The 21829-nt window shown below is 35.6% G+C and overlaps 2 protein-coding genes across 8 annotated transcripts in view; both read left to right on the top strand.

Annotated features, from left to right (window-relative positions):
- Window positions 1–474: 474 nt before the first annotated feature.
- LOC138128771 (zinc finger protein 64-like) lies at window positions 475–14484 on the top strand. 3 transcript variants are annotated; one of them, XM_069044964.1, is made up of 2 exons: window positions 475–661; window positions 11193–14484. In XM_069044964.1, the coding sequence occupies exon 2, from the start codon at window positions 11207–11209 to the stop codon at window positions 12980–12982; it is 1776 nt and encodes a 591-aa protein (XP_068901065.1). In that variant the 5' UTR covers window positions 475–661; window positions 11193–11206; the 3' UTR covers window positions 12983–14484. The 3 variants fall into 3 exon arrangements, with proteins under 3 accessions (XP_068901065.1, XP_068901066.1, XP_068901063.1); XM_069044965.1 differs by lacking the exon at window positions 11193–14484 and adding an exon at window positions 3033–5546 and having other exon boundaries at window positions 480–661; XM_069044962.1 differs by lacking the exon at window positions 475–661 and adding an exon at window positions 5776–6072.
- Window positions 14485–14895: 411 nt separating this feature from the next.
- Window positions 14896–21829, top strand: part of LOC138128769 (zinc finger protein 711-like) — a 35080-nt gene continuing 28146 nt past the window's right edge. The window contains exons 1-2 of one of the 5 annotated variants that reach the window (XM_069044959.1): window positions 14896–15122; window positions 17083–21148. The gene's annotated coding sequence lies outside the window, so the exon portion shown is untranslated. The other 4 variants (XR_011158899.1, XM_069044957.1, XM_069044960.1 and 1 more) reach the window with 4 other exon arrangements.

Genomic DNA, 21829 nt, shown 5'->3' with positions numbered 1-21829 from the left:
ACGCTACCTCCCTCTGCAGAAAGAAATGGACTAGTCCGCCCGAGTCCGACCAAATTTCGTCTCTTACGCATATCATGTGACAGGTTCTTCTCTATTCAAATTACCTCTACCTACAGTTTTAAAGTAATTTCAAATGACTAATGCTATAAAAGCGCTGTTGCAAAGGCAAAGTGGTTTTTTGCAACTTGAGTCAATTTTTATGTTCAAGTGTTTCGTACATATTACTTATCATTTGAAAAAATGGTAAACAATGAAAATTCCAAATCAATGACATACCTATGTGAGCTGCCAAATTTAAATACCTGTACGATTATTCACAACCAACCACGACGGCGACGTAAGAAACATTTATAATGACTTTTTACAACTTAATAATAATAATAATAACAATTTTGTGAGGGTGTTTGTCATGTTTAAATAACAAGTTTTTTAAATTAAAAAAAAAAAAACAGTTTCTATGGTTCTGCATAGCGGACTGTATTAGTGAACGCACTCCAATATTTTACTTTTGACAGTTCGTAAACTTCATTGCTTTTCGGTATTCGGTAGCCTAAATAGACAAAAATCAAAGAGATTACAAAAAAAAAACCGTAAAATACGATAACTCAACAATAAAATACATGATTTTTTTTATCAAGACTTTTGAATTCTCCAAGCTTCGGTAAGTACGACACATCATCTTAAAAAAGCTCAACGTTCTACGTTGAACGGTGTTTGTGCTAGATTTGGCCGTAAAGCCAAAATTTAGAATAAAACAACCCAAACTGACCAAAGATATAACAAATAAAGAGGCACTGAACTAATTTATGTGGAAATAAAAATGAAGTTAAACGGCTTGCGCATTGTATCTTTCGAACTTGTTTTGTAATTTTTACTTTGAGAAGGAATTTTGATCTAAAAATAAATGACTTTTTTTTACTGCCTTTTCGTATCTACAAATTTTGAAGGTACTCCATAACTTGGTCAAGGTCATCTTAGGTTTGATTAATTTTTATTCATTATTACGACTACAGTTCAACAAATCTTCGAGGTTGACTCGAATGGAAATTCCAGAGTCCATCAGATGGTCAGTTTCCTTCATTTCCATTGCACAAAATTAATACCAAAACGAGAGTTTAATGGTTTAAGCTAGAACCCTGAAATTTTAAACACTTAGGATTCATTTTGAAAGTTACTTTTCAAATGTTTAAAAAAAATATATCCGTAAGATTTCAAAATATACTCAATTTCATATAAATGTGCATCTAAGCAAGCCATGAAAATCAGATTTTCTGTTGGTAGTAAAGCTAAAGCTAGTGACTTTGACTTTCAAAGTTGCTTGCTCTGCGCGAACCCGATTTGACTAATTTTTTAGTTTTTGTCCATTTTAACATTGCCGATTTCAAAAGCAATGTTACGTCTTTTTACTGACTAAATTAAAGTAATTCTTATTTGTTTTTGTCTTTGTATTTTTACCAAGTAAAGATTTATTGGACATGACCTTCATAAATGTGACTTTTGTAATGTAACTAAATTAAAGGTGCTTTTACAAATGCACAGCTCACTTGATGAACATTTATATGAAATCAATTATACAAAACCAACTTGATTTTTTTTTATGTATCCGTAAAAAGCTTAGGTATTTGTTTTTAGAATCAAATGATGGTGGTTTGGTGGTTTCTTCCATAGAATCTTAGAAAAAAATGTTTTTAATAAATTTGAAACATACCTATTGTTCAAATATTAATTGAAACATTTAATTAAATTTTCCTTGCTTCGTTTAGTTTTGTCATTTTAGTTTCATTTGTTGGAAGGTGTGTGAAACGATATCAAATTTTAAGAGCACAAAACTTAGAAAACAATTACTGTATAGTTAATTGAATTATAAAGTTTCAAATATCAAACTTATGTACCCAACTACATAGGTACAGTTGCGGCCGTTGAAATCTCAGACAGGAAAGATTTAAACACTCTGTATAAATTCCGAAATTTGATTAGCGTAAACAGGATTTTCATGAAAGATTATAAAGTCAGTGTCAGTATTTGACATATTAGGTCAGAATCGTGCTTACCTTTGGAAATGCCGCAATTATCTGAATTGCAAAAATGTGTTTGACTGAGGGACGGTGTGACTATAAGAGCCATTGCGAGAGAAATTAATGTGGATAATGTTTGAGTGACATTTTGAGAAACGTCACTTTCAATACCATTTACAAAGCTAAAAGTTTGGCGTTGTCAAAGTGTCTGAGTTTTCAACGGCCGCAACTGTACTCCTGTTATTTACAAAATTTTAATACATATTCTCAATTAGATGTTTCAATGAAAAACGAAATAATCGAATTGCGACATTCACTTTTGACGTATTTTAACTGCTGGTTCATTTACATGTTTTCATTTTGTTTAATTAAGTTTTAATTTTTTTCTAAGATTCTGTCAAACAAATCACGAAACCTATTATACCTATCATTTAATTCTAAATTCTAAAAAAAAATAAGCAAGTTGGCTTTGTATTTTGAAAACTTATGGATATTTTTTGTTTTGTTTTTAATTTGATAAGTAGCTTTTACTGAGTCCTAAGTACATTTAAAATTTCAAGGTTCTAACTATAATAGCATAAACTATTTTAGCAGGACGGAGCCGGTTCCGTACATAATCGCAACCCTGTATACATGTTTAAAATGCACAAAACAATCAATGTAGCATGATTGTATCAAAAAAAAAAAAAAATTGTCATTAAAAGTCACCATTTATTGAACAATAATACACCAATACCTACTTAATTGCAGTCATTCTCAAATGGTTGGTCGTCGGTGCAGTTGTCAAATTTAAAACAAAGTAAAATATAAAGTACTAAAAGGTACGGTGCGATCAATTAAAAAATAAATCGAGTCGGCGTGTTACCTATGGCAACCCATGCTATAGCATAGGCTCCAAAGCAAACTCGATTTATTTTTTAAATGATCGCTCGGTACTTTGCCAACTTTATTCTTTATTTGGTGGACGCACTTCCATATTTTGCAGTCGTTGTGATCGATTTGAAATCTAATTTTCAGATTGTAATATCAAAATGGCAAATCGGGAATATACAGAGAGCATCCTGAAATGTGAATGCGGAAGGATTCACGATTACGACACATGTCCTTACGTGAGCAGATCACGTTTTTTTCACCAGTTTCCATTATTCAGTTGCGAAACAAACTCTCTAGAAAACTACAACTGCAAAGACTGCGATTTCGAAAGTGATCTTGTGATAATTTTGAATCAACACGTCAGAGAACATCACAGAAAGAGGATCGACGAACCGAAAAATGACGTTGAAGTAAAAAGCTACATCTGTCGAGAGTGCTCGTTCGAAACATATTCAGCGTTAGTGTGGATCAAACACTTGAATACTTTGTGTTTTACGACGAAAGAAGATTTCGAGAAAGTAACGTTTGGTAACGATGCAAAACTGCATCTCTCCAGAGAAGACGTTCAACGGTTCAGGTGTGATAAATGCAACTATAAGACAAATCGGGAATACAATTTTAAACGTCACATAATAACTCGACATAAATCAGATGAAGAAGAGATCCAATCAGGATCAGGATTGAGGTGTGACAAGTGCGACTTCACAGCAAAACACAGATACAAAATGAAGCATCACAAACTGATGAAACACACATCAGATGAAGAAGCGTTGTGGCTGCAGTGCGAACAATGCTCTTACAAAACAAAACTGAAATACTCTCTTAGAAGTCACATGACTATGCACAAATCCGACGAAGAAACAAAGTGGTTTGACTGCTTCAACTGTGAGTACAGGACTCGAAGGAAAGGAAACTTGAGACGTCACATGTTGCTGAAACACACCTTATCCGAATTTGTGCAGTGGTTTGCTTGTGACAAGTGTAATTACCAGTGCAAAACCAAAGACGTGTTGCACAAACACGTAAAACAGCACGATTCGGATGTAAAGACCGAAGACGACATCGAATGGTTGAAATGCGACAAATGTGACTTCACAGCAAAACACAGATACAAAATGAACCATCACAAACTAATCAAACACGCAACAGACGAAGAAGTGTCGTGGCTGCGGTGCGAACAGTGCTCTTACAAAACAAAAGTGAAAGACTCTCTTAAACGTCACATAATTGCTTTACACAAATCCGACGAAGAAGCAAAGTGGTTTTACTGCTACAACTGTGAGTACAGAACTCTGAGGAAAGAAAACTTAAGACGTCACATGTTGCTGAAACACACCTCTTCCGAAGCTTTGCAGTGGTTTGCTTGTGACAAGTGTTACTTCCAGACCAAAACCAAATACTACTTGTACAGACACACACAACTGCGCCATCCGGACGTAGCGGTGAACATCAAAGAGGACATCGAATGGTTGAAGTGCCACAAATGCGACTTCAAGGCACGGCAAAGGTGCCGAATGCGGCAACACGATCGGGACAAGCACATACCGAACGAAGAAGCGGCGTGGTTTCATTGTGAACGCTGCTCGTACCAAACAAAACGGAAATACAGCCTGAAATGTCACTTGACCTTGCACAAACCCGACGAAGAAGCGTAATGGTTCTACTGATTCGCGAGTAGAGGACGCAGAGGGAGAAGAATTTGAAACATCACATCCTGCTCAGGCACACCACGCGATGGTTCACTTGTGACAAGTGCCAGTGCAAATTTAAGACGAAATTTTGCCTGAATAGGCACCAAAAACTCTTGCATTCTTCCAAAGAAGTTCAGGTGTGATAGTAAACGAGCCGAAGACGAGTGCTTTGAATGTGGACACCTGCCATTAAAAATAGTGGGTTAAGTTAGGGAGGATGGGCATGGTGACGTTCCATCCGCAAGGACACGTCGATGAAGGACGCCACAAGGTTATACGATGCAACGAAAAAACAAAGTATCCAATTAAAAGAAGATTAAAAAAAATAAACAAAGGAAAGTTTTTTTTTCTTGGAAAAAAGATAATGCTGTGAAGGTTAAATTTATATGGTTAACAGAAAACACACAAGGGACTGGTGTGGAAAACAAAACTTTTGAAAACATGTGATGTAGATTCAGTCATACCAACAGCAATTATGAAGAAAGGTTTTGCTGAAAGTTCAATAAAAAAAAGGTTGGGAATGGTAAAGGCAGTCAGTTTTATTCGTTCCTTCAAAAAGAGGATTCAGTCATGAATATTTTGTTTTTAACTTGAGCAACTGTAACTTGTCTATTTTGAAATTTGCGTCAATGACAGTTGTTTCAGTTACGCGACACGATTTCAGAAATTTTGTTTTGGATAGCGACTCCTTATATTTTGTTCATATTGTATTAGTTTTTATATTTTTTAAAATGTTTTCTTTCTTCTGTTCGATATAGGTAAATCTCTTCAGCACATTTCATTTTTAGAATGTTACTAAAAGTGAAGTTTTCGAGTTGTGTCAAGGCGTATTGCTATATTGATCAATCTAGAAATCTAGGCCTTCAGTTGGTTATCCGTAGAGATCAATAAAAATTTATAAATTGTAAAAGCAACATTTTGATAACAATAGTTTCATATTTTAATACAAATAGAAATGAGAAACAGTTTCTGTGGTTGTGGATTGCGGACTGTATTAGTATTAGTGAACGCACTCCAACAGCTGACTTTTGACAGATCGTAAACAACGTTCTACCGTTGTTTCTTTGGCCTAAATAGACAACAATCACGGAGAAGATTACAAAAAACCTCGTTAAATACGATAATTCAACAATAAAATATGTGATTTTTTAATCAAGACTTTTGAATTCTCCAAACTTCGGTAAGTACGACATATTATCAAAAAAAAACACGCAAACTTGAACAATGAACATTCTAAATACATACGTTGAACGGTGATTGTGCCAGATTTAGAGGTAAAGCGAAGATTCAGAATAATACAACAAGAACTGTCTAAAGATACAACAAACAGAAAGGCATTGAACTAATTTATGTGCAAATAAAAATGAAGTTAAATGGGGTGCTTATTGTTCAGTGTCAATAATCACATATAATACCCCGAGTGTGTTGATTGTTTCCGGAAATTGTTTCGAGTGATTGTCAAAAACGTGATTAATTAGTTCGAGCGGGACGCGGTAAGAAAATTGCATGACATTACGATTTCAAGAAAAAACTAAATTATTAAAGCAAATAGAGAAATTAAAAAATCTGGACAACTCTAAAACAAAAGTTTATATAAACAAATTTTTGTACCTAAAACATCTGCAGATATGGTATCCTCAACCAGTATGCAGTCTAGGTCCACATCAAACTCTACTGCCAGTGCAACTAACATAATTATACTGGGAGCCCCAAAATTCGCGGAACCGAATGAGGCAATGTCAACTTATGTTACAAAATATGAGAAAATAGTAGTTTATTTGACGAGTTGGTGTGTAAATTGGGCCTTTTTTGGCACGCGTGGGCCATTTTAAAACGCGGGTGAAACGACTGAAACGAGCCTTTTAAAGGCCCACGAGTGCCAAAAAAGGCCCAATTTACACACGAACGAGTTGAATACAACGTTTTTTTGTTCGACGAGCCCCTTAAAGGCTCCAAATCGCTTAAAACCTTTAACATTGGCTTGACGTTTCGTTTTGACAAGTTGTGACATTTATCAAAATCCGTTCACATAGGAGAAAATTCTCAAATTCTGACAGTGTCGAACAAAAAATACTAAAACAATTCTATACCTCTTAAATTTGAAGATATGCGGGCTCAAAAGGTGCAGCTTTGATCTCATTTATTTTAAATACAGGGTGTTTTCTAAGTTGAGGCGTTTCTTTCAACATGTGATAGTGTGCGTTATTCTAAAGAATTTTAGCCAAAATCACCTTAGTAAAATGTGTACGGCAATGAACATACAATAAGTTATTATTTTTTATTGGTAACCTATTTTGCTTTAAAGTCAAAGCACGCCTTAGCGTGTATAAATCCAACTTTCAAAAACGCGCGTTTTTTAAAGTTTCCATGGCAACATCAACAACCCGAGAGGACCTGAAAAACGTGAAGTCTAAATGTTAACTTTTTAGTGATCTGACAGGAGTACCTTTTAACGTCAAATAAAATACTACTAACAAATGTTTCAAAAGCTTTAATCAAATATTCAACCACCTTAATCTTTTAAATGAATGTAAATAATACAGTTGGGTTTAAGTCTACGGGTTTAAGTGACAGATTGCAAATTCATTTTGGTTTTTTTCATTTTCCATGACAACGAAAGGTATATTCATTTCACATCACTAATGTATTCACGTTCTTATTTCCATTTTTTGTAATAATAATAGCAGTATTTATGATTTCAAAGTGTACTTACCAATAAAAAAAAAATAGCGTAAAGTATTCGTGGATAACTGGTCTTTAAAACACTTGCTCTATTTCGTGCCCGAAAAATCGCGCGTGTTTTAAAAACCTTAATATCCACTTATACTTTAATATACTATTTTTTGAAACCAGTCCTGCTCAAATTTGCGCTGATTTGTTAGAAAATAGAATTAACAAAAAAAAATCAAATGAGCATGGACATTAATCAAAAATACTGTCAGAGTTGTCATCTAATTAGTCGGAATGGCTTATGAAAATAAAGAGCTCACAGATACGTTGCTAATGTATGGCCAATGCTATCAGAATGCAGTTGCGGCGTCCAGAGAGTACACAGAGCGATTTTCGGAAAGACATCATCCTGGGCCACGTCAGTTTATTAATCTAGTACAGCCGAGAAATAGACAGGACCGGACTCAGAATTTTAGAAAACTATGAAAATATACAATGAATTATATCCGTTAATACAAACATTTTACTGAGAAGATTTAGGCTAAAAATTTTAAGAATAATGTATAGTAATGTATAGGTACTATTGGGGACAAATTACTTTGGTCGTCAAAGTCAGTTGACTGACATAAAGTTGTAAAGCAAGCATTAGGGCGGTTAACCTTATTTTTTACAACTGTCAACCACTGTCACTGTCAAACTCATTATTGCAAAATGTTAAATACCGAAAAATGGACAACTGAAGGAGATATTCCTAGGAGGAAAAATTGAAAAGGTTTCCACAAGGCAATTTGGCCCATGGACAATCCCCCAGAAACAAGGGAGATGATTCTAAATTTTTGAATGGTGGAAGGTGCCATATTTTTGACAAGAGAAAAGTCAATAATTTGAAATTGTCATCACTATTGACTTGACGTTAATGCTTGGTTTACATTAACTTGTTTTGAAGTGACAGAAGAATGACGACCAAAGTATTTTGTCCTCAATAGTACCTCATGTTACAAGGAACGCCTCAACTTCGAAAACACCCTGTATAAAAACAAGTTTATAACCTATTTAAAAATACAATGTCAAAATCCACACAAAATAATCGAAAACTTGATTGTTTGACTTTTGAAGTTTACGCGATTTTTCTGCACAGCAGTAAATCAGAAATATTTAATGTAAATAATTCAACAATACCTGGGGTAATTCCCAAACATTCAAAAATTGGTTGGTCGTCGGAGTGTTGTCAAATGTAAAACAAAGATGCCAACCAAATAAAGTATAAAGTATAATTTGTCCAACGAGAGATTGGTTGACATAAAAATTCTACGTCGAGAAAGTAGTACCTACCTAACGCACGTAAAATTTGAAATATATCATTCCAGCAGTAACATTTTTGCCGTGAAATTATGCTCTAATTAATGTATTCTAATGCATTTTGTAGTGTTGGATTAAGGGCCAATTTCATAATAAAATTAAAGTGTCTTTAAATTTTTAAATTCCCTTTATGTATAAGAAACAGTTTCATAATCGTAGGCTTTATTTTAATGGCGCGTTAACGTACCTTTAACTTAAAGTGACATTGTAGTGCCTTTAAATAATTTAAAGGAACTTTAAGTAAGCACACTGTGGAGCAGACATGACAGTTCGCCGTCTTGGATGTGCAGTCTGCAGTGTTAAAATTTGTGATTAGTATAAAAAGTATGGACGTAATAAACAATTCATTAAGTTCATCATCATCAGAAGATCAAGAATTTTTGTTTGTCAGAAGAACGAAAGTCTACAGACAAAGGAAAAATTACTTTGAACACTATGATGATCTCGATTTCTTTGACAGATTTCGGATTACAAAAGCAACTGTGATGGCTTTGTTAAATTTGCTAATTTCTTCTAGCAATAACAATTCTTCCTCTTTTCTATAATTATTAGAGCGCATTCTCTTGGCACTAGCCATAATCATTGAAAAATATAAATAGAAAAACGCAAAAACCCGCAAAACCGACAATGTAGCTAACAATAACCCATGGCCAACTGTATCGATATACACTAGACGTGTATACATGGCCGTTTCATTTTGCAATTTCTCCATAAGAGAAAAATTCCGATGAAACAATTGAAATTTCCCGGAAAGTAGCGACGCCATACGACTATAATTTTAACCAATCTTCAATCTACGAGTAGGTCAAATTGTCAAATTTATATTCTTGGTTAGGTAACGGTTAGTTGTCGTATGTTATTTGTCTGTTAATTTGCTTCTCACTCGAAATTAATAAATTAAAATGAACACAACGAAACTAAACACGACAATCATCAACTCAACAATAAATGTTATAATTGACAATGAGCACAGAAAGGTAAGAAAATACTTCCAAAATCTGACGTTTGGGACGTTCAATTTGACAATTTCAAATTAAAAACATTATTATGAAAGGATCCAACAGATGTCGCTACTTTACGGTAGTTCCATGACCAACTTCATTAAACTATGTTATGGCCATTCCAATTCCATTAAAATGCGCTTCGTATAAAGTATGTTGTGGATAGTGATGAAGTGGTGCCATCTGTTTGTTAGACATCAAGGTAAAATTGCCGTCAAATTTGAAATTTTGTCAATCAAAAAACTCTGAAAATGCTCATTAAATGCATTATTTGTGGCAATTCTGAAAAACCTTTATTTCAATTTCCCAGCGACAGTGGAGTTAGAGCTAAATGGTTTGAGGTTCTTCGGGAAATTTGTGGTACTAGAAAAGAAATTCATTAACATAGTTTAATGAAGTTGGTCATGTGATCGAGATGAAGTGGCGATATCTAGAGAAAATTTAGAATAACCACACATTTAAAAAGTTAAATATCAGGTTATGTTATATGCCATTTCATTGCCAAAAACTGTCAGTTTATACTTTTATGACGACGAAAACGTATAAGCTGACAGTTTTTGACAATGAAATGGCATATAACATAACCTGATATTTAACTTTTTAAATGTGTAGTTATTCTAAATTTCACTAGATATCGCCACTTCATCTCCATCATCAAGGTTGGTAGAACTGACTAATTTGTATAATAGGTTGCCTCGTTAAAAATTGCGGGGCGGGGGGGAAAGTAACTCGTGACGTAAAATCAACCCAGAAATTTTGGGTGTTCGAATAGAACCTAAGGTTTATAAGCTCCGTGGAGTTTATTGGGTGGCTTTTTGGGATTTATTCTAGCGAAGGAACACCTAATGCATGATCGACAGACTCTGTAGTAAAAGTTTAGTACACTGTGACGTCACGAGTAACTTTTGCGGGGGGAAAAAATTCAGACTATTGCTTTAAATGGAAACGAGGCAACCTATTATACAAATTAGTCAGTTCTACCAACCTTGCTCCATCATCGACTTGTCATTTGGTTTACTTTTTTTCGACATTTGGGATGGCCATAACATAGTTTAATGAAGTTGATCATGGTAGTTCATGGTTTGCTTTCTACGAACACTTTTATTTTGAAATTGAAACGGCCATGTATACACGTCTAGTGTATATCGATACAGTTGGCCATGCAATAACCACACAAAACAGAACCTTACTTTCTCACGTGGTTAACACGAAACAAAGACGCGTAGAAGTGGATACAGTAACAACGGAAGATTCAGGCATACCAACATAATGCTCGACGGTTGTCGGAATCGATAAAGGTTACTTTAGTTAAAAAATGCTGCTATCGTTTTATGAAATGCATTTGACTTTAGTGCTTACTTAAAGTGGACTTTATTTTAAAGTTCACTTTAACAAACAGGCCGTTAACGGCCTGATTATGAAATTGGGCCTAACTTAATAAAATTTAAAATCTCCCAATCTCTCGCTGGACGAAGTTTACTAGAAATTCTCTTTGTTTTGTCTGGTGAACGCACACTACTTTTACATAAACCAAAACTTGCATATTTGGAGCCATCGTGATTAAGTTAAAATGCAATTTTCAGACTGTAACATCAAAATGGCAAATTTGGAACATACAGGGATCATCCTGAAATATGAACGCGGAAGGATTCACGACTGCGACGGACGTCCTTACGTGAGCAGATCGCTTTTTTTTCACCCAATCCCAACATTCATTTGCGAAACAAACTCTCTAGAAAAGTACAACTGCAAAGACTGCGATTTTGAAAGTGATCTTGTGATAGTTTTCAATCAACACATCAGACAACATCACAGAAAGAGGATCAACAAACCGAAAACTGACGTCGAAGTAAAAAGCTACATCTGTCGAGAGTGCTCGTTCGAAACATATTCAGCGTTAGTGTGGATCAAACACTTGGATACTTTGTGTTTTAAGACGAAAGAACATTTTGAGAAAGTAACGTTTGGTAACGACGCAAAACTGCGTCTCTCCAGAGATGACGTTCAACGGTTCAGGTGCGATAAATGCAACTATAAGACAAATCGAAGAAACAGATTAAAACATCACCACATGATGATGCACACGTCAAATAAAGAAACGTGGTTTCAATGTGAAAAATGCCCTTACTTAACAAATCGGGAATACAGTTTTAAACGTCACATATCTCGACACAAATCTGATGAAGAAGAGTTCAAATCAGGATTAGGATTCAGGTGTGACAAGTGCGACTTCACAGCGACACACATATACAAAATAAAGCGTCACAAACTGATGAAACATACATCAGATGAAGAAGCGTTGTGGCTGCAGTGCGAACAGTGCTCTTACAAAACAAAACTGAAACACTCCCTTAAATGTCACATGACTATGCACAAATCCGACAAAGAAACAAAATGGTTTTACTGCTTCAATTGTGAGTACAGGACTCGGAGGAAAGGAAACCTGAGACGTCATATGTTGGTGAAACACACCGCACTCGAAGCTGTGCAGTGGCTTGCTTGTGACAAGTGTCAGTACCAGTGCAAAACCAAAGACGACTTGAAAAAACACGTAAAACAGCACCATTCGGACGTAAAGATCGAAGACGATATCGGATGGTTGAAATGCGACAAATGCGACTTCAAAGTAAAACACAACTACAGAATGAAGAATCACAAACTAATCAAACATGCAACAGACGAAGAAGTGTTGTGGCTCCAGTGCGAACAGTGCTCTTACAAAACAAAACTGAAAGACTCTCTTAAACGTCACATAATTGCTCTGCACAAATCCGACGAAGAAGCAAACTGGTTTCACTGCTTCAATTGTGAATACAGGTCTCTGAAGAAAGATAACTTGAGACGTCACATGTTGGTGAAACACACCACACCCGAAGCTGTGCAGTGGTTTGCTTGTGACAAGTGTCACTTCCAGACCAAAACCAAATACGACTTGTACAGACACGCAAAACTGCGACATTCGGACGGAAAGATCGAAAAGGACATCGAATGTTTGAAATGCGACAAATGCGACTACAAGGCACGGCAAAGGTGCCGACTGCGGCAACACGATCGGGACAAGCACACGCCCAAAAAAGAGGTGGTGTGGTTTCAATGTGAACAGTGCTCCTACAAAACAAAATGGAAATACAGCCTGAAATGTCACGCGAACCTGCACAAACCCGACGAAGAAGCGGAATGGTTCTACTGCTTCAACTGCGAGCACAGGGCGAAGAGTAAGAACAATCTGAAACATCACGTGTTGCTCAAACACACCGCCCCGGAAGCCGTGCGATGGTTCACTTGTGACAAGTGCCAGAGCAAATTTAAGACGAAATCTTACCTGAACAGGCACCAAAAACTCTTGCATTCTTCCAAAGAAGTTCAAATATGATTGTAAACGAGCCGAAGATGAGGGGTCATTAAAAATACCTAGTAGGTTAAAATAAGGAGGATTAACGTGGTGACGTTCTATCCGCAAGAACACGTCGATGAAGGACGCTACAAGGTTGTACGTTGCGAAACAAGGAAAAGAAAAACATCGTATTCGTTTGAAGGAAGATTTTTAAAAAATAAACGAAAGGCTTTTTTTTTCTCGCAAAAAAGATAAGATGTGAAAGTTAAATGCATATGGTTAACACAAGACACAAGGGGCGGCTGTGGAAAACAAAACTTTTGAAAACGTGTGGCGTAGCTGCAGTCGTATCATCAGCGACGATGAAGAAAGGTTTTGCGACTCAATAAAAAAAGGTTGTGAATGGTAAGAAGGGCAGTCACAGTTTTCTTCGTTTCCATTTCAGCAAGAGGATCACATCACGAATATTTTGTCTTGTCGAGTGAAAGCCATTTTTTAACTTGAACTGTCACTTGTCAATTTTGACATTTGCGTCATGACAGTTGTTTAAGTTAGCGACACGTTGTCAGAAATTTTGGTGTGCCTAGCCACCCCTTATCTTTTTTTTGTCGATCGACCATATTGTATTAGTTTTAATATTTTGTAAAGTGTTATGTTCGATTTACTTAAGTCTCTTCAGTACAACATTTTTAGAGTCCCGTAAGATGACGAGCCTGACCAGGTAAAAATGCAACCCAAAAGACAATTCACAAAGCAATCTCGATCCCTATTACATTATCCGGCGTTATTATAATGCACATAAAACACACATAGCTTTTAACGTCAGCCTAATGAATCTCAAGTTCTCACAGAAAAATACCTCTCTCAACAAGGTATGATTTAATAACAATAATAAAGAATTAAAATCACAAAAGTAATGGGTAATTAGGATCATATCGGTTCTGTCATGGTCCGAAAACCTTTTCAAATAATAAATATAAACGAAAAATGCAATGACAGATATACCTTTCAAATTAATAGAATGCCTACTTGGATTCCTGATTTTTATTTTAAATACTAAAACACTGAATGCTTTGTAAAGTGTATTTTGGGTTGCATTTTTACCTGGTCAGGCTCATCATCTCACGTGAATAACCCTGTATATTGACCATTAGACCTTAAAGAGAAAAATCTAGGTCTTCAGTTGGTAATCCATTGAGACCAATAAATATTTATGAATTGTAAAAGCAACATTTTGATAACAATTGTTTCATATTTTAATAAAAATAAGAGCAAAGTAATAAGATAACTTGTTATTTTAGCATTACCATAATATACCGGGTGACTGACGAAAAACCTTTGATGCTGTATCTTGTTTATTTTTTATCCGATTTGAATAAATGTCGCATCAAATGAAATAATTTTGAAAACACTTCAATACCAACTAAATAAAAAAAAACCTTGCGTCCAGTTTTTGATAAATGAACATATTTTTTTCAAATGGCACTACATTTTTTTTTTATTCAGTATTGCAGAGATTTGTTTTCTGAATATAAAAATGCAAAAAACTATACCCATTCATAAAAAAAAGTCAAGAAATTAAAGAGCCAATGTACTTACAAAATTTAAAAATCAAGTGACCAAAATGAACAAGAGAGAAGTTTGTTCTCAATGCTCGAAATGACTAAGTAAGCTCTGGATATTTGTCAGTCACGTCATGTGTCAAAACAGGTTAATAACAATAATAATAATCATGTGAAAGAAAATTGCCAAGACGATGTAGTGTGTGGTACATACCTATATCATTTTTTTTTACTGAATGCAAAGATGGACATTTCTAGGTGTCGACAGTGTCTGCAACAACATTGAGGAAATTTTGAGCATATAGAATAGATTTTGTATTGTTTACAAATTTAGTTACTGGATTTTTAATTTTAATTTTTTTTTCAATGAAAATATATTTTTTTAAAATTAAAAAAAAAAACAGTTTCTATGGTTTTGCATTGCGGAGTGTATTAGTGAACGCACTCGCACTCCAACATCTGACTTTTGACAGATCGTAAACAACGTTCTACCTGTTTTCTTTGGCCTAAATAGACAAGAATCATGGAGAAGATTACAAAAAACCCCGTTAAATACGATAATTCAACAATAAAATATGTGATTTTTTAATCAAGACTTTTGAATTCTCCAAACTTCGGTAAGTACGACATATTATCTTTAAAAACAAGCAAACTTGAACAATGAACATTCTAAATCCATACGTTGAACGGTGATTGTCCCAGATTTAGAAGTAAAGCAAAGATTCAGAATAATACAACACAAATTGTCTAAAGATACAACAAACAAAAAGGCATTGAACTAATTTATGTGCAAATAAAAATGAAGTTAAATGGCTTGCTTATTTTCAGTGTAAATACTTACTTATAATACCTACCCCGAGTGTGTTGATTGTTTCCGGAAATTGTTTCGAGTGATTGTCAAAAACGTGATTAATTAATTCGAGCGGAACGCGGTAAGAAAATTGCATGACATCACGATTTCAAGAAAAAACTCTAATTTATTAAAGCAAATAGAGAAATTAAAAAATCTGGACAACTCTAAAACAAAAGTTTGTATAAACAAGTTTTTGTACCTAAAACGTATCTGCAGATATGGTATCCTCAACCAGTATGCAGTTTACGTCCAGATCAAACTCTACTGCCAGTGCAACTAACATAATTATACTGGGTGCCCCAAAATTCGCAGAACAACTAAATGGGGCAGTGTCAACTTACGTTAGAAAATAATGAGAAAAATAATAAAATAACTCTATACCTCTTAAGTTTGAGGATTTGGGGGCCCAAAAGGTGCAGCTTTGATCTCATTTATTTTAAATACAGTTTTCGAAGTTAGGCGTTTCGGTAATTGTTTACTTTAGCTACTTGTGGAATTTTCCTGATAACAAATCAAATAGTGACAATCTCACTGACAGTTTATAACCTATTTAAAAATACAATGTCAAAATCCACATTTACAAAGCACAAAATAATCGAAAACTGGATTGTTTGACTTCTGAAGTTTACGCGATTTTTCTGCACAGCAGTGAATCAGAAATATTTTATGTAAATAATACAACAATCAACAATACTTGGGGTAATTCCCAAACATTCAAAAATTGGTTGGTCGTCGGCGTGTTGTCAAATTTAAAACAAAGATGCCAACCAAATAAAGTATAAAGTATAGTTTGTCCAACGAGAGATTGGTTGACATAAAAGTGACTAAATTCTACGTAGAGAAAGTATAGTCTTTGCCAAAACCAAATAACCACCAACACTGCATTCTACCCAGAAAATCAACCGGCAACGTTGTGTACTTAGATTTGATTGTTCTAGCGTCCTAGTAATATCAAAATTGCTATTATACACTTAGTGCAATTTTGTTTTCACCAACTGAATTCAACAGGTGGTGGTTATTTGGGTTTGGCACGGCCTAGAGTGGTATATAAGAGACAATAAAAACGTCCTTAGTTGCATGGCTATCACAGCGATAATAAAAAACAAAAAAAAAATTATCTTATTTACTTTCGTCGTTACGATTTTTGATTGAGATAAATTTGTCAGTTTGACAAATATGTAAATGAATAATTTTGTATTTCATTCATTATATTGTCTCATCGAATATAACACGTGGTATGATTAATCATCGATGCTATTAAATTCGTGAAATTGAAGCAGGACATTTCAGTCGTCCTTCGGACTCGTGAAATCTCCAGCTCAATTTCACTCATAATATCATCGATAATAATCATACCACTAGTTATATTATAGCCGAAAGTAGGCTCGATCCTGGTTTCTAGGGGAGTGTTTGAGAGTTAGATTTGAGTTGGCAGCCTGGTTTTCATAAAATTTGTGAAGTTAATTTAAGCAAATTTAAATAGTTAACATAATATGTACTTATATACATTTTTGGCGTGAAATTATGCTCTAATTAATGTATTCTAATGCATTTTGTAGTGTTGGATTAACTTAGTAAAATTTAAAACCTCCCAATCTCCCGCTGGACGAAGTTTACTAGAAATTCTCTTTGTTTTGTCTGGTGAACGCACACTACCTTTACATAAACCAAAACTTGCATACATATTTGGAGCCATCGTGATTGAGTTAAAATGCAATTTTCAGACTGTAACATCAAAATGGCAAATTTGGAACATACAGGGATCATCCTGAAATATGAACGCGGAAGAATTCACGACTGCGACGGACGTCCTTACGTGAGCAGATCGCTTTTTTTTCACCAAGTCCCATCATTCATTTGCGAAACAAGCTCTCTAGAAAAGTACAACTGCAAAGACTGCGATTTTGAAAGTGATCTTGTGATAGTTTTCAATCAACACATCAGACAACATCACAGAAAGAGGATCGACGAACCGAAAACTGACGTCGAAGTAAAAAGCTACATCTGTCGAGAGTGCTCGTTCGAAACATATTCAGCGTTAGTGTGGATCAAACACTTGGATACTTTGTGTATTAAGACGAAAGAAGATTTCGAGACAGTAACGTTTGGTAACGATGCAAAACTGCGTCTCTCCAGAGATGACGTTCAACGGTTCAGGTGCGATAAATGCAACTATAAGACAAATCGAAGAAACAGATTAAAACATCACGACATGATGATGCACACGTCAAATGAAGAAACGTGGTTTCAATGTGAAAAGTGCGCTTACATAACAAAGCGGGAATACAATTTTAAACGTCACATATCTCGACACAAATCTGATGAAGAAGAGTTCAAATCAGGATTAGGATTCAGATGTGACAAGTGCGATTTCACAGCGACACACAGATACAAAATAAAGCGTCACAAACTGATGAAACATACATCAGATGAAGAAGCGTTGTGGTTGCAGTGCGAACAGTGCTCTTACAAAACAAAACTGAAACACTCTCTTAAACGTCACATGACTATGCACAAATCCGACGAAGAAACAAAGTGGTTTTACTGCTTCAATTGTGAGTACAGGACTCGGAGGAAAGGAAACCTGAGACGTCATATGTTGGTGAAACACACCGCACTCGAAGCTGTGCAGTGGCTTGCTTGTGACAAGTGTCAGTACCAGTGCAAAACCAAAGGCGACTTGAAAAAACACGTAAAACAGCACCATTCGGACGTAAAGAGCGAAGACGATATCGAATGGTTGAAATGCGACAAATGCGACTTCAAAGTAAAACAAAACTACAGAATGAAGAATCACATACTAATCAAACACGCAACAGACGAAGAAGTGTTGTGGCTGCGGTGCGAACAGTGCTCTTACAAAACAAAATTGAAAGACTCTCTTAAACGTCACATAATTGCTCTGCACAAATCCGACGAAGAAGCCAACTGGTTTCACTGCTTTAATTGTGAGTACAGGTCTCTGAAGAAAGATAATTTGAGACGGCACATGTTGGTGAAACACACCACACCCGAAGCTGTACAGTGGTTTGCTTGTGACAAGTGTCACTTCCAGACCAAAATCAAATACGACTTGTACAGACACGCAAAACTGCGCCATTCGGACGGAAATATCGAAGAGGACATCGAATGGTTGAAATGCGACAAATGCAATTTCAAGGCACGGCAAAGGTGCCGACTGCGGCAACACGAGCGGACCAAGCACATGCCGAAAGAAGAGGCGGTGTGGTTCCAATGTGAGCAGTGCTCCTACAAAACAAAATGGAAATACAGCCTGAAATGTCACGCGAACCTGCACAAACCCGATGAAGAAGCGGAATGGTTCTACTGCTTCAACTGCGAGTTCAGGACGAAGATGAAGCAGAGTCTGAATAATCATGTGCTGCTCAAGCACACGACCTCGGAAGCTGTGCGATGCTTCACTTGTGACAAGTGCCAGTGCAAATTTAAGACGAAATCTTACCTGAACAGGCACCAAGAACGCTTGCATTCTTCCAAAGAAGTTCAAGTATGATTGTAAACGAGCCGAAGATGAGTGGTCATTGAAAATAGTAGGTTAAGATAAGGAGGATTAGCGTGGTGACGTTCTATCCGCAAGAACACGTCGATGAAGCCATTTTTTAACTTGAATGTCACTTGTCAATTTTGACATGTACGTCAGTGACAGTTGTTTAAGTTATGCGACACGATTTCAGAAATTTTGTTGTTCATAGCCACCCCTTATCTTTTTTTTTATCGATGGATCATATCCTATTGGTTTTAATATTTTGTAAATGTTTCCTTTCTTCTGTTCCATTTAAGTCTCTTCAGTACAACATTTTATTTTTAGATTGTTGCTAAAAGTGATTGTCTCCGAGTTATGTCAAGGCGTATTACAATACAGTATGTTATTGAAATGCGTTAAGAAAATTTATCTAATCCCGTGGGATAAATGACACTTATCCCACTCATTTGAGTGGAATAAGGAACTTCATTACCGGACGCATTTCATTACTCCATTCAGTGGGATAAGTGAGCTTCATTACCCCACTCAGTGGGATAAGTAAGTTACTATTCCACTGAGTGGTGTAATGAAACTGGCGGAAATAAATAAGATTTACCTTTTTTTTTAACTCGGGGCGGTCTTAGATAAAATTTTGTACATAACACGTGGGCTAAAGCATATTACAGGAAACACACTCGAATCCTGTAATATTGCTTTTATCCCACTAATTGTGTAAATAACTATTAAACGGTGATAGAACTCATCAAAACAAATTACTTTTCTATTTACCATTTTTTCGAAAAATCTTTCTAAACCCAGATAAAATTTTAATTAGTTTGATCGTAAATTCTAGTAGCCGCCAACGTCTCCGCGCGTATATTAAAAGCGAAAGAAGATAAAAACTTAGATAGTCAAGCAAAAACCAATTCTTTATTCGTAGTAAGTGAGAGTGACATTGAAGTTAAGCACCACACTTGATCAAGGGCACCAGCCTATAAATTAAATGATCGAAATGACGCCCTCCGTAATCGTTGCACGCTCTTGTGTGCCTTTCGAGCCACAGAAACTTGAGTTCTCATCAACATGTCAGAATTTTATCGCATTGCCTCGGTGTCAACTGGAGTCTCATGCACAATCTGTTTTAAATGGCCCCATAAAAAAAAGTCACAAGGGTTTAAGTCCGGTGAACGAGCTGGCGATTAAACTGGTCAATTACGACCTATTGAAGAAGCCATTAACAAAATGCAATTAGACGTGGTAGATCTTCTGGTTTTAAGTGTTGGACGCGTTGAAGATGATAAGGATGTAATTCCTGTTCGTGCAGCGTTCTCCAAATTGTAAAACTGGAAATATCAATTCGTAATACAAGTCGTCGGCAACTAACATTCGGTTCTTCGTCAACAGGACAGGACAGGACTAAAAGTCCCATAATGCCTTAAATGCTGGACAACATTTACAAAGGTACGTGGACAGGGAACTTGGCGACCGGGAAATCTCTTCATGTACCTACGTACAAACGCCTGGTTGCATCAGCATTTGATAAAGCTTCCCCGTAGATGAGCACCATGTCTGTTAACTCCGGATTAGTGTACTTCACCATTTTTAACGATAATTACGGGAAATTCACTTTTCAATAAATTGTAAACACGGTCGCATGCCGGTGAAGGACGTACCTACCTAACTAAATTGTGTCAGTAAGTTTTTGCAAGACCTATCCTATTTACTTTTTTTGCGTTAACGTTTTTCGTACGAAGTCGTTGTTCTTTCACCGTCCCATCCATAAACGACTCGATGACACGGAATACGGTGAAAATAAATTCGAGCATAAATTTGAGTTTTCGAAAAAATGGTAAATAGAAAAGCAATTTGTTTTGATAAGTTCTATCACCGTTTAAATTTTCCTAACGCATTTTAATAATACGCTGTAGCTAAGTCTCTTCAGCACAACGTTTCATTTTTAGAATGTTACTAAAAGTGAAGTCTTCGAGTTGTGTCAAGGCGTATTGCTATAACATCACAGAACAACTCTCAGCAACATTTTGGTAACAATTCTTTCATGTTTTAATACAAATAGAAATCAGATTAAAAAAAAGGAACAGTTTCTATGGTTTTGCATTGCGGAGTGTATTAGTGAACGCACTCCAACATCTGACTTTTGACAGATCGTAAACAACGTTCTACCTGTTATCTTTGGCCTAAATAGACAAGAATCACGGAGAAGATTACAAAAAACCCCGTTAAATACGATAATTCAACAATAAAATATGTGATTTTTTAATCAAGACTTTTGAATTCTCCAAACTTCGGTAAGTACGACATATTATCTTTAAAAACAAGCAAACTTGAACAATGAACGTTCTAAATCCATACATTGAACGGTGATTGTCCCAGATTTAGAGGTAAAGCAAAGATTCAGAATAATACAACACAAATTGTCTAAAGATACAACAAACAAAAAGGCATTGAACTAATTTATGTGCAAATAAAAATGAAGTTAAATGGCTTGCTTATTGTCAGTGTAAATACTCACTTATAATACCTACCCTGAGTGTGTTCATTGTTTCCGGAAATTGTTTCGAGTGATTGTCAAAAACGTGACTAATTAGTTCAAACGGGACGCGGTAAGAAAATTATACTGGGTGCCCCAAAATTCGCGGAACAACTCAATGGGGCAGTGTCAACTTATGTTAGAAAATAATAAAATAATTCTATACCTCTTAAGTTTGAAGATATGGGGGCTCAAAAGGTGCAGCTTTGATCTCATTTATTTTAAATACAGTTTTCGAAGTTAGGCGTTTCGGTAATTGTTTACTTTAGCTACTGGAATTTTCCTAATAACAAATCAAATAGTGACAATCTCACTGACAGTTTATAACCTATTTAAAAATACAATGTCAAAATCCACATTTACAAAGCACAAAATAATCGAAAACTGGATTGTTTGACTTTTGAAGTTTACGCGATTTTTCTGCACAGCAGTGAATCAG

The sequence above is a fragment of the Tenebrio molitor genome, chromosome 4 (assembly GCF_963966145.1).
Source record: "Tenebrio molitor chromosome 4, icTenMoli1.1, whole genome shotgun sequence".
Classification (NCBI taxonomy): Eukaryota; Metazoa; Arthropoda; class Insecta; order Coleoptera; family Tenebrionidae; genus Tenebrio; species Tenebrio molitor.
This window is presented reverse-complemented; position numbering and strand designations above follow the sequence as displayed.

Coding starts and splice junctions, on each gene's coding strand:
- LOC138128771 (XM_069044964.1), top strand. CDS start 11,207: ATGGCAAATTTGGAACATACAGGGATCATCCTGAAATATGAACGCGGA.